Below are 13,769 nucleotides of genomic sequence, written 5' to 3' on the forward strand. Positions count from 1 at the left end.
GGGGGGGAAAAACCAGCCATGGTGTGCTGGCAATCCTTTGAAACATGTGGCAAATGAAGCAAGGACATAATTAAGATATCCCTGCCAATGAGAGCTCTGGAGTAAACTTCCCCTCCCACAGTTAGAGAAAGAAAGAAGGCTTGCCTCCATCTAGTCCTTTTGACAGTGTTTTCCTGCTCAAAACCCTTCAGTCAAGACACTGAATAGAATAGAAAAGGTTTAGAAACACCCAGTGTATTCACAAAAATGACTGGAGAAGAGAAGGATAGAAAAAGTATGCGAGCCTTGCTAATATTCCTGATATATTTTAATGGGCTGGTGAGAAGTAAGAAAAAATTAAAATCTCTGTCAAAATCTAAATGTTAGAACATCAAACTGTAAAATACAGAATTCCAGCTCCATGTGACATTTTAACATGCCATGGAATGAACATTCACACTTGAACTATGTTCCAAATAACAATAGGAAAATAGACTATTTGGGCCACAGTTTCCATAATCTCCTAATCACTATGCGGATTTTGGGAACTATAGTCCAAAAAGTAATTTTACCCAACTTCTGATTCCAAGTATATGTAAATTGCTGCCACCCTCACAACAGCCACATTTTGAATTCTGTCTACATAACAGCAAAGTGACATGAAAGGATAAAGCCAATTTTGTACTAGATTTAAAAACAAACTCTTTGCATTTGAAGCATTACAAACCCATGCTCTATAATCACCCACAAAATTGGAGATGCGGGTATTAAAGGATTCAGAAAAATAAAGAGGCACCAAAATTGGAAAAAATGTTTGTTCTCCACATCCAGCAAATATATCTTCATTATAGTTTGTTTTGTTTTTATTTTAAGTCTAAAAATACAGAGAACACATCTGCTAGTCCTTGAAAAGAAACAAAATTGTGAACAGTAAATAGAGTGAAGATCTAGGATATAAAAAGAACAAATAATGCTAGGCTAAGTGGATTGCAATTCGCTAGATTGCAAACGCACCTCCCACAAAAATAGCTTTGCTTGCCATACAGTCTCTCCCACTCTTCCCAGATTTCATGACAGTAGATATGTGAAGTTAGAGTGTTTTCCTTCAAAATGCACATCAATAGATAGATAGATAGATAGATAGATACTAGATAGATAGCTGGCTTGTCTACACAAGCCAACACACACACCCTTCCCGGCTCATAGAAAATGGAAGGATTGTTGAATTCATGACACAAAAATACCAATGAGTATCCCAGTGTATTTAATTTTAAACAGTTTTGCCCCACTTAGGAAACTTCAGAGTATCCCATGTCAGTCTGGACATCTGGATTGGGGCTTATTTGACTCAATGCCCTGTCCAGATGGAACACTGGCACCATCACTCTTTCTATGTGCTTATCAGCATAAGGAAAGGTAATGGGTTATAATTGGATCACCATTGCCACGGCTCCTAGCTGGCCATAGATCATGTGAGTATCTTGCTCTGACATTGGTAGAGCAGCCCATACGACCAGCTGATCTCCCCTCTTCTTTCCGTTGTGTGGCTACCTCTGCTGGTGCCAAAATGGAATTCTGTGGACAAGGCACAGGTTCGCAGCTTGGGTGTGATCCTGGATTCATCGCTGAGCCTGGAGCTCCAGGTCTCGGCGGTGACCAGGGGAGCATTTGCACAGCTCAGGCTCGTGCGCCAGCTGCGCCCATATCTTGGGAAGTCTGACTTGGCCACGGTAGTCCACGCTCTGGTTACATCCCGTTTAGACTACTGCAACGCTCTCTACGTGGGGTTGCCCTTGAAGACGGCTCGGAAGCTCCAATTGGTCCAATGTGCGGCAGCCATGATACTAACAGGAGCGGGGCACAGGGAGCATACAACCCTCCTGCTGTACCAGCTCCACTGGCTGCCGATCTGCTACCGGGCTCAATTCAAGGTGCTGGCATTGGCCTATAAAGCCCTAAACGGTTCCGGCCCAAGATACCTAACTGACTGCCTCTCGGCCTATGAGCCCACGAGGACTTTGAGATCTTCCGGGGAGGCCCTGCTCTCGATCCCGCCTGTGTCACAGGCACGGCTGGCGGGGACGAGGGATAGGGCCTTCTCGGTGGTGGCTCCTCGGCTGTGGAACACCCTTCCCGTAGACATCAGGCTAGCTCCCTCCCTGTTGATATTCCGCAGGAAGTTAAAGACCTGGTTGTTTGAGAAGGCATTTGAATAGTAGTGCAATGACGGGTAACTCGACCATAGGAATGGAACAACAGAAATGATATTGGATTGTGAACTTGACGATGAGACGACTCGGAATGGCTTGTAGTTATATTGATGTTTTTGATGAGATGTTTTGATAATGATGTACTGTGTATTATTTTTTGTATGTTGTATTTTTGCACCTGTTTTTCCATGTTGTACACCGCAATGAGTCGCCATTAGGCTGAGAATTGGGGTATATAAGCGAAGTAATAAATAAATAAATAATAAACAAGAATCAGTAGCAGCAGCAACACAGAGAAGGCAATATGTGTGGCACCTTGTAACAAAGCAGGAAGGTAGTAGTAAGATTTTAAATTGATTTATCAGGCGGGGAAATATAGAAAAATAATCCCAACGCTGCTCAGCCAAATTATAATGATACACCACCACTACAGACTAGCTCACCGAAATATAGAGGGAGTATGGTTGCTGAACCAACTGTATATTTAAAAGTTAGGAACTGGGAACCACTGGAACTGAGAGACTTAAAATGATTCTTCAAAAGCTTTCCGCTGCCACCATATTAATAATAAACAGGCTGAGGTATTATGGAGAGGTTGTTCAGTAACACGCTCTGTGTCACTATAGTTTTCTTAGAGGCTGCTGAAAGCTGACTTGAATTATGCTTTGACTACAAAGGTATTCACACTGAGGCTGGTATAAGTTGATAAAAATAACAAGGTTTATTGAACAGGTTTGAATATTTCAGGTACAAATGCTTAATGGTTTCTGTAAAATACTAGCATAAAAAGCTTGTGGTTGCATTTGAGTAAAGATCTTAATACTCTGGGTTAAAAGTCTTAAAAGTTTCAATACAGAAAATTACTTCAGGAAATGAATCTCTGAAAATAATTCCCAAAAATCCCCTTTAGGAATCTAGCCAAAATCCCTGAACTAGACTTCCTTAGGAAATTAACAGACCACTAACGGGGTTCTGCTCCACACAGTATTCTAGTTATATTCTCAATGGCTATTCTGAATACTAAATAAAAGACTGACCCAAACTTCTTCTTCAAAACTCAAACTGCTCTCACTAACACCCACACTTCTTTTCTCTACCCGTTCCAAACTCCCACTCGCAAACTGGGACCTCAAACCTCAGTTTAAAAGCCACTTTTTTCCTTTAGATCACTGAGGTTCCACCCCATCTTTCTAACCAATCCAAGCCTTTTGATTATCCCTCCTAGACTTGAGTACGCCCCCTTAAGGCAAACCTAACCTAAGATGGCATCTCCCTGTCTCCCTTTCCTAAAATGGATGCCGTGGCTTTGCCAGGCCCACTCCCTTAGGCTTCTGCCAGCTAGCTAAGGTAAGGGATTCATTACACACCTCATGATCAGGTCAACAGTTTTGGTGAGGGATAACTTGAATTAATGGAAACCTTTTAATCAATATATATCTTTATGTACAGGTTTGCAGATATAAACTGTTGGGGTATTTATTTGTTAATATAAAAACATACAGAAGTAAATGATTTGCTGAATATAAGGAGAAAGTTAGAGTGTTTTCCTCTCCCTATATACATTGATAAAAAGGTTTGCATTCTTTTTAAGAGAACTATAGAGAATGTAATAAAAGGGAAGCAGGAAATCTTCTTTTAAAACTGATATTTGCATATCTGTTTCTATTTTTAGAGTTATACGTAATTAGGATATATATATATATATATATATATATATATATATATATATATATATATATATATAATTATGCAGTGAATTTTTCAGGCTTTATGGCCATGTTCCAGTAGCATTCTCTCCTAACCTTTCACTTGCATCCATAGCAAGCAACCTCAGAAGTTTTGGTGAGGGATAACTTGTCCCCAGTGGTGCAATGGGTAAAAATCTTGTGCTGGCAGGACTGCTGCCTGAAAGGTTGACGGTGTGAATCCGGAAAGCGAGGTGAATTCCCGTCTGTCGGCTCCAGCTTCTCATGTAGGGACCTGAAAGAAGCCTCCCACAGGATGGGAAAACATCTGGGCGTCCCCTGGGCGATGACCTTGCAGACGGCTAGTCCGTCACACCAGAAGCAACTTGCAATTTCTCAAGTTACTCCTGACACACAAAAAATCCTCAGAGGTTTGTTAGGGGTGCTAGTTTATGTTACTTTGTTATGTGTACTTGTGTATGTATGTATGTTTTCTTTATTTGTATTGGTTGTTGTAGGTTTTTTCGGGCTGTATGGCCATGGTCTAGAGGCATTCTCTCCTGACCTTTTGCTTGCATCTATGGCAAGCATCCTCAGAGGTGTTGAGGTCTCAGAGGTGTTGAGTTTTATTTGTATTTTTTCTGTTAAAATTTTGAATTTTAAAAAATGACTGTAAAAAAGGGGAAAAAGAAAAAAAAGAAAAGAAGAGCAGCTACACTTCTTGTCCATATAAACAATGGATCTGCTTCACAGTTAGATCAGGATAAACTGTATACACAGGCCCAGTGTATATGAACCCATAGAACAGTGGTTCTCAACCTGTGGGTCCCCAGGCATTTTACCCTACAACTCCCAGAAATCCCAGCCAGTTTACCAGCTGTTGGGATTGCTGGGAGTTGAAGGCCAAAACATCTGGGGATCCACAGGTTGAGGACCACTGCCATAGATATATATTATATTGAACTAATCCTGATTATTTGGAGAAAGCTTTTGAGAGTTCTTTGTAGTCTAACTAGATTGCTATAGTTCTGAATGATTTTGTGCCATAACCAAACTTGGGCATGTCACTACTCAGCATTTTTACAAAGAAATTAAACAAGATTGGTCCCTTTCAAGACTCCATAGATTAATTGCTTGTTTGCTGACTTTCTCTTTATTTACTTATTTATTCTCGCTCTCATAGTGCATTGCCATGACTTACAACCATATGTTTCGTTTCTCTTTCTCTCTTTTCCATATGATTATATGTTTAATTACAGATAATTGTTAGTAAATAAAGCAACTTTTTATAGTTTACGAGGAAGAATAAGGTTTTTGGGGGGAGGGAGAGACTGGTTGTTGTTCATCACTTGCCTTGTCAATGTGATTACTCTGCTTCCTACTTATTCTCTCACACACCCTTTTCTTCACTTTACAGTGAACATTGGTAATTTATTCCTCTTCTCTGTTTTCTCTTCTTTAAGTAGTGGCCACCCTCTTATCTATGTTGCTGAAGGACAATGTTACACTTTATTTCAAACAAATAAATTATCTGCTCAGAGGAAAACCCATAATCTCCAGCTATGATTGAGCTTTTAAATCTCTGTGTTGCATTGCCCTTCAAGAAAACAAGTGAAAGCACCAATCATCTGTTTAAGAGAGAAGGATAGAAGGCAGATTGAGTTCCCCTCTCTTGCTATTCATGCCATAGAGATGATTGGGGTGCAGTAGCTGATGTTTTGAAAGGGCAATGGATATGTAGCTCTTAACTGCATGGAAGAGATGCTTTTTCTGTATAAAGTCATTTCACTAATATGCTAACAGAAAGAATAAGAGCCTCATTGCAGACTCCTGTGTGCAATCACTCCACAATTTTTTAAGTGTGGTTTATATCATTTGAAAGTCATAAAGTAAAGGTTTACTCCTGTTTTTTAAAAAAAGATTTGCTTTTTATTTTGTTTATAAGGAAAATATGAACTTATATCATATAGTATACTAAAGCTAATAGAGGAACATACAACATTTATACCTCAGCAGCCAAAACATTTTAGTGCTGCCCTGGTTTTGCATATTGCTGAAGTTTGGGCTTTTCATGTTGAATTTAAGAGTTGATATGGAATTAATGTTAATTAATTTAAATATTTTAACCTTAACTGTTTTAACTTATAAAATGTTTAATTGCGTTTTTAAAATCTTATATTTATACTTTTATTGATTTTATATTGTTTTAACATGTTACTCCCTGCCTTGAGTTATATTAATAGAAGAAACTGTTGGATCTCATTAAAATTTTCATCAAACCAGTCTTGATGTTTCTTCGTTTGTTATCCAATGATTTCTTCACAGGCTGTGATGATAGAGGTCTTCGGTTTATTCCAATGTTCCTCAACATTTTCAGGGTGTTCTATGAGTAGATGATCCTTGAGTGTTGTTTGGAGAAGGGCTCATTTGGAGGGTTCTTGGAGGGCTTAGGTGTTCATTTTATGCCTTATATTTCTTCCTTGGAGTCTACATTTGGGGGTGATCTTGGTGGCCATCGTGGATCAGATTAACCTGTAGACCACAGACCACCCAGCAGTCATCAGCATCTGTCATGACTCTTGTGGAAAGCACATCACAGTGGTCTGTGACATGTATAATTACATAGTCTAAGAGGTGTCAGTGCTTTGACCAGGGGCACTTCCATGATGTCTTAAGCTTGTTTTCTGGGTGAAAGAGTGTGTTTGTGATCACAAGGTTGTGTTCCACACATCTGATGAGAAGCAAGATGCCATTCCAATTATTGTTTCTAACCCCAGCTTTTCCTATGGTCCCTGGCCACAGGTCAAGGTCTCATCCAACTCTCACATTAAACTCACACAGTTTAATGTGTGAGTTTCTCTGACAGGATGGTGTCCAGCTGATAACAATTTTTTTCCTTGAAAATTTGTCCTCATCAGTATCTAGTGCTTGTGCATAGACATTTATGAAGGATATAAGGACAAACAATGTCATTGCCTAAAATGACAGGAAGGGGAGCCCAGGGAACAGGCATGTAGCCGGAGGGGCTGAAGCCCCTCAAGCCCCCCCCCCCAAATTCTCATGGTGGTTCGCGAAAAGGACTTACTGGTGCATTATTTAAACTGTTGTTTATTCATATCATGATCTGATCACCATACTCAATATATCCCATATGCATGGGGGTATTGGGGTAATGATACAAAAGGTTTGCTAGGCTAGACCCTCTTTCACGCAGACTCAGCCCCCCCCCCGAAACTTACGCCCCCCTGAAACCCCCCTCCTGAAAAAAATTCAGCCCCCCCCCCAAAAAAAATGAAATCCTGGCTACGGGCCTGCCAGGGAGTTAGCCCTCCCCTCCCCCCTTGCCACCAATGGACCGGATCTGGCCATACCTTTTGGCTGCAGTACAAAAATGACTATCTGGCTACCTGCCTGCTTTTGGGAAGCAAACAAAAATGGATGTGGTGGTCTACCGGTATCCAGCCAGCAGACACAGATCGAGGTTCAGCCAAAATGCACAAGCCTACTCCTTATATGTTCACTATATTGCTGTTCCTCATAGAGCTTGGTTATCAGACCAGATTGCCAATAACATTCTTGGACTCTGGGATCTATAAATGAACAAATGAATAGAGTATTCCAGATGAGATTCAACCACAGAGTGGACACTATTCCTCCTGACGCTATACTGAATCTGGACACTATACTATACAGTGATATTAAATAGTAATAAAAACAAATGGATGTTCCTGCATAGGAGATGGCGGGATCCTATGCATGCTCTATCTATAATGAGGAGAGAGGTCCAATTTGTCACATTACAGCCACAAAAAGTTACTGAAGTTCCACACAACTATGGAAGAATACAGGAGCCATACCTCAACTGCAAGCAAGTTACACTTCTTATTTTGCATGTCTTTGTCTGAACAAAAAAAAACCAACCTTATTTCCATATCATAAAACACCTTTTCATGTTTTTGAAATGTGTGGCATTTTTTCAGATCCTCAACAGCTGAGAGGGAATCTGAACACATTTCCTTTTTATTATTTTTATTCAGCATAAGAACTTATGTCTCATAACCTTTGGTCCTTCTTTACTTGGCTTTTTCTTTTAAGCTACATTAGAGTGCTTCATGCCATCAGACTTCAATGGAAAGAAATAAAAAAAATCAAACATGGGCACTTGCTTCAGGTAAAGGTAAGAAGATACCCAAAGCTTTTCATAAACCTTAAGCAAACTCTGTTCAACCTTGATAATGTTTAAATAACAGTCTTTATAACATCCCTTTTTATTTGACATTGCTTCAATAAATACTTCGAGCCAGAGGCTCTCTTGGGTCTTTCCTGCTTCTGCAAAAGACTGATAGTCTTTCCAGCACTTTTGTTTAAATTGAGGATTTTGAAATGAAAGGTTCAATGTTTTTCTTTTAAAACACACACCAAATAACAATGGCTATTTACATTCCAATATGAGTTTGCTTTTCTTTGATTTGTTTCACTTTGAACAGAGATTTTCACATGTTCCTATATGGTACAAAAAGTAGTCTTCAGCCAGCCTCGTGGGAGAAGTCAGGGATTATTGACACAACTTTCTCTGCACAGCCACCTTGGGACTTGAGTAGTTTACAACAATAGTTTAAGAAAATAACCAAGGAAAATTGCTTCCAATTCAATCTGCAAATGGAATCAAAGGAGGAAGAACGTAATAATCTGTATTGGATTTTAGCCAGGGCACCAAAGGTTAATAACTCAAATGATATAAAATGATATTTTTGCAATCCCAATGCACCTTTGGTTAGGAGCTTTATAAAATAACCACCTGAAAAAATGCCATTACTATAGTGCTGTTTCTCCTCATATTGTCAACATTTTCAAAGAGATAACCATGCTAGTCTTTTCCAGTAAAACAACCACATATATTTTGGCATCTTTAATACTAATAAAAGTATTGTAGCATGAGCTATTATGTCTTACTGTCCACTTTTTCAAATGCATACGGCATAATATTAGGGCATGTAAATGGCAGTAGGTGGTTGAGATCCAAGCAAAACTAAACATAGAAGATAACAATTATTCACACAATTGAATACATGTAACAAAAGTGTGTGTGGGGGGGGGGAGCTTTTGGTTTGTTCTGTTGCTCTGAGTGTTTTGCCAAATATTTTAGAGATGTTTCTCATTGACTTATGAATATTTTGTCATAACTCAAACTATTAAAGCCTATAGAGAAGAGATGTCATCTTATTTTAAATTATTGAGGAACTGGAACTTTTTCAGATGCCAGATGAATGCCCACAATCAGGAGTATAGCTGGGTTGGGAAGTAAAGATGATGGAACAGCTACCCCATAATGATGGAACAAGTACATCAGCAGATACTTGTGCTCCATCAGTGTACTTATGGAGAATTTATCAATTAAACCATCCCATAGGGTAAAGAGAGCATTAATAATTTTGAGAAAGAAAAGAGAACTAAACTAGCTTTAAGTTTTTCACATTGTTCTTACACATGTTTCTATTTGGAAAATACCAGTATTAAAAGGGAAATAAAACTATACTCTATTTACCAAGTATGACTGAAGCCTCAATAATTCCCAGTTCAACTGTGGTTGCTGCCTTCAGTGTATACATAGATGGGATCTGTAGAAGAATGCTCATTTCTCCAAAGGATTCCTTTGGATTCAACTGGCCAATGAGGACATGTCTCATTTGTTTAATCTGTTTTGAAATATGAAAAAAAAAACCTGTTACTTCTTCCTATAGTTCTATCTAAAACTAGAAAATACGCGAGATGCATTTTATAATAAAATCCATACAAAATGCTGAGTAGCTGGGTAGCTGTGAAAAATACATTTTTGGGGAATGATTTGCTCTATGAAATCATCAGTGAAATTTTAGAACTCGACTACAATTTATTCAAGCAAACTACATATGTTGTGAGAAGCAATAACTCACACACATTCAGGAATGTGTGATCATTAACTTATACTAGAACTCTAAAATACAGACAGGCCTCCACATTTACAAGTTTTGTGATTTTGATTTTTTTGTAGATTTCATTAAAATGCTTTCTTTAGGACTCTCTAGGTTCTCCAGTCTGACTGTATGGTCAACTTCTGTCAGAAGTGGAGGCTTAAAAGTTTCCTCTCCAAGCATCTCTAGGACCTCCAGTGCAATTCTATGGTCAACATCCTGTGGAAGTAGACTGTATAGTTATGCTGGAGGATGCAGAGGTTTCCAGAGAGGTATTCTCCCCCAAAAAAATTAATTTGAAGGTTTTTGACTCTTGTGAGGTGTCTTATGCTCCTAAACCCAGGGAATCTGTGGGGTTGACTGTAATACATAACCAGTAAAACTGCTAATTGTAACTGGGTGACTTGGGGATAGAAAGATAACAATGTTACATATTGAAAAACAATGTAACAAGTAACAGCAAAGTTCCTATAGGATAGCTACTTTGAGATTATATGGTTCCTGAGTCCAGAGGATGATCTCTGACTCTCTTCTCCCGTTTCTGACGTTTCCCTAATGAATCCTGATGGAACTGACAGGAAGTTCCTCTATGTCTTAGGAAGAGCTCCACTATGAATCATACCCTCAATGGATTAAAAATGTTCTAAAACAAGAGGGGAGGCTGGGATAAGGTACTTGGTATGCAAGAACATTAAAGACAGTAGCATGACTTCTGTATCCTCATCCAAAATATTAATTTGGCTAAGGGACATAAAGGGAATGGGCTGGAGATGACTATGGGAGCTTTTTATAAGCCTTTCCTTACTTGTATCCATATGGGGGAGAATTGGGTTCCATGTACAATAACTTCTGATGTAAAATATTCATCTTTACATGTTCATATGATGATGGCTTGGCATCTAACAACACTCAAAAAGATAGAAATCCATTGCTAAAGGGAGGACAAGAATCAAATACAGATTTGCATATGACTTGCATATGCTAACATATGTTTACATGTTTTATACAATGCCTTCAACAAGTCATGGTGTGACTGAATTGGAAGTTACTTATAAACTTCCATATAAGCCGACTTCATGTTTTAATTCAAGGACCGAATTGATGGACAAAACTATAGATTTGATGTGACCTATGGGTACATTTCTGGTCATTACACAGAGAGAGGAATGTGCCAGCTGACATCATCACTATTTTATTTATTATTATTTATTATTTATTTAAAACACTTATATTCTGCCCTTCTCACCCCGAAGAGGACTCAGAGCAGAGCACAACATATACATGGCAAACATTCAATGCCTGAGTACAATACATAAACATTAAAAAACATTTATCTAAATATTAAAATACATCATTTAAAATAGCACAATTTAAAACCGTCCTAGCCATCCGCATCAAATCCAATTGGCCCTGTCATCTTTCCTATTGTCGCTTCATTGCTCTGTCCCGAAAGCTTGGTCCCACAGCAAAGTTTTTACCATCCTTCAAAAGGACAGGAGGGAGGGGGCTGACCTGATCTCATGAGTGAGCCAGATATGGATGGGGGATGATGAACAATGGGTTTAGTGTGACGACTGACCATTGTAGTTATTGAATGTAATTGCTGTTTTAATGTTTTAATGTTTTATTGTAAAATGAATTATTATGTTTTTATTAACTGTATGTGATATTATGGTTGGAAACTGGTCTGAGTCCCTCAACAGAGGTGAGAAGGTCGGTATATAAAACTTTTAAATAAATAAATAAATAGCCGGGGAGCAATCACCAAGAAGGCCCTGTCCCTCGTCCCCACCAATTGTGCCTGTGACAACAGCGGAATGGAAAGCAGGGCCTCCCCAGAGGATCTTAATCTCTGCGATGGTTCATAGAGGGAGATGCGTTTGGACAGGTAATTTGGGCCAGGGCCGTTTAGGGCTTTATAGGCCAAAGCCAGCACTTTGAATTGTGCCCGGTAGCAAACTGGCAGCCAGTGGAGCTGGCGCAACATGGGAGTTGTATTCTCCCTGTATGCTGCCCCAGTTATTAATCTGGCTGCCTCTCGTTGGACTATTTGAAGCTTCCGAGCAGTCTTCAAAGGCATTCCCACCAAGGCATTGAAAAAGGCATTTTTTACTCAGAAAAGTTCCTTTTCAAATGAGAATACAGGTACTGTCTTTATATTGACCTGTAGACAAGTCAACTCAGACTTTTGGCATCCATCTTTTGTCTAAAACAACGAGATTTATACATGACTGTATGCAGTAAGTGTTCAGTTGCTTCCCAATTGCTAACTTTTGTTCCACAGAATGGTTTATTCTTCAAACAGAAGATGCTTTCAAATAAACAAGTGCCCTCTGTAAAGCAAGATTGATGGGCACACAATATTACTGTATCTTAAAACAATTTAATAGAAAGAACATGTTCAAATATCTTTTGAAACAAGACTTCATTGGATAATCGTTCACAGATCTATTGCAAATTCTCTGATTTGAATAACAGGAGCAGCAGTGCCCTATTTAATCAATGAGAGATGTGAAATGCATAACTCAAGGCTACAACAGAAGGTATAGTTGTAAATAATCATTGCAGCAAGATTCTTTTTTCTTTTCCTTTATGGTGTAAAAGCTTAAAGAGAACTTTCCATGTTCTCCTATTCTTATCTTTGCTTTTTATTATTCATGAAAACACCTTCAATGACTAAGTAAGGAAATCTAGGATATCAGAGTAGATATCGGAGAAGATACCCTAGGGAAATGTAATTCCTTACCATTTTCCCTAGAGGCAGCTTCACAAGGGCTGGAATTACTCGGTAAGCATTGCAGTGTCCAGATTTAATGAATCCAATATATTCGCTGATTTCTCCTCCTTTCATAAACACTGTAACAAAAAGAACAACAATGACCAATAGATGTGTGTGGGGGGAGGGGGAGCCAATTCCTAAGTGTTTTTATATATTTTAGTATATGTCAAATTAAGCAATTTTTCTAGTGATTCTTTAAAAGAATTTTACCTCAGAATCTTACTATTCATTTATTTGTTAATCTATATCATGACTTGCATGAGACACAAGAAGGCATACCTAGAAGCCTGGTGAGATTTTTTTTTTTAAAAAAAAATAACAAATTAGAACACAAATATTTTAAAACTTTATAATATCATTGAAAACACTGCAATAACATTCCAATAAGAATACAAGTAAAGCATGTGTGCATATGCCATTAAAAATTCCATCTATAAAACTAGTTACTGATTAAATATCTGTTTAAAATAAAAGGTCTTTACCTAATAGTGGGAAGAGAGCAAAGACTGAAGTATATCTGCCCTGTTAAAAAGGCATATAAGGCCAATGTAAAAACTTCCTATCAGTTTTGAAATATGCAGTAATACTAATACTTCCCAGATGAATAAAAGCTGTAACTCAAGAAAGTTGTACCCATATACACATATCTCACATCTTTCCATGTTGCAAACCGGTTACATCAAGTATGTTATTGTGGTTTGAATGTAGGGACCTCCTCACAATGCTGCTGGAATAGCTGAAGACTGCTGCTGATCACGGCAATCATGGTAGCATCCACCAATGGGGCATGGGAACTTATCCCATGCCCTGCACCATCCCAGCTTCCCCCCTACCACATCACACAAGGAGAAATGTCAGGCAGGTGGTGCTGACCATTCAATTTCTATGAAAAGACAGGTTGCCCCTGTCTTTTGCTGCCACCTATTTTTTGGCAATAGCACAGGTTTTTTTGGCAGTTTCACCATGGAGCCACCTGGAACTACTTCTCTGGGGTGTGATGGGAGCTGGTGAGGTCTGTGGCAAAACTGCTGCCACCACCAAAAGATAGTCCATGTAAAGAGGTAGTAAGATTCTGGGAGACTGAGGTTTGAATCCTGCTTCAGTTATGGAAACACACTGGGTAGTATTGGGCAAGTCACACTTTCTCCGCCTCAGAGCTATGAGC

General features: G+C 38.8%; 1 protein-coding gene across 1 annotated transcript in view; it reads right to left on the reverse strand.

Moving 5' to 3' along the window:
- Positions 1 to 13,769, reverse strand: part of CNBD1 (cyclic nucleotide binding domain containing 1) — a 171,897-nt gene that overhangs the window by 30,192 nt on the left and 127,936 nt on the right. The window contains exons 9-10 of the mRNA XM_067467033.1: positions 12,572 to 12,681; positions 9,420 to 9,570 (exon numbers count right to left, since the gene is read on the reverse strand). Coding sequence (XP_067323134.1) covers positions 9,420 to 9,570; positions 12,572 to 12,681 — 261 coding nt within the window. The remainder of the gene's footprint in view (positions 1 to 9,419; positions 9,571 to 12,571; positions 12,682 to 13,769) is intronic.

The sequence above is a fragment of the Anolis sagrei genome, chromosome 4, assembly GCF_037176765.1.
Source record: "Anolis sagrei isolate rAnoSag1 chromosome 4, rAnoSag1.mat, whole genome shotgun sequence".
NCBI classification, from domain to species: domain Eukaryota; kingdom Metazoa; phylum Chordata; class Lepidosauria; order Squamata; family Dactyloidae; genus Anolis; species Anolis sagrei.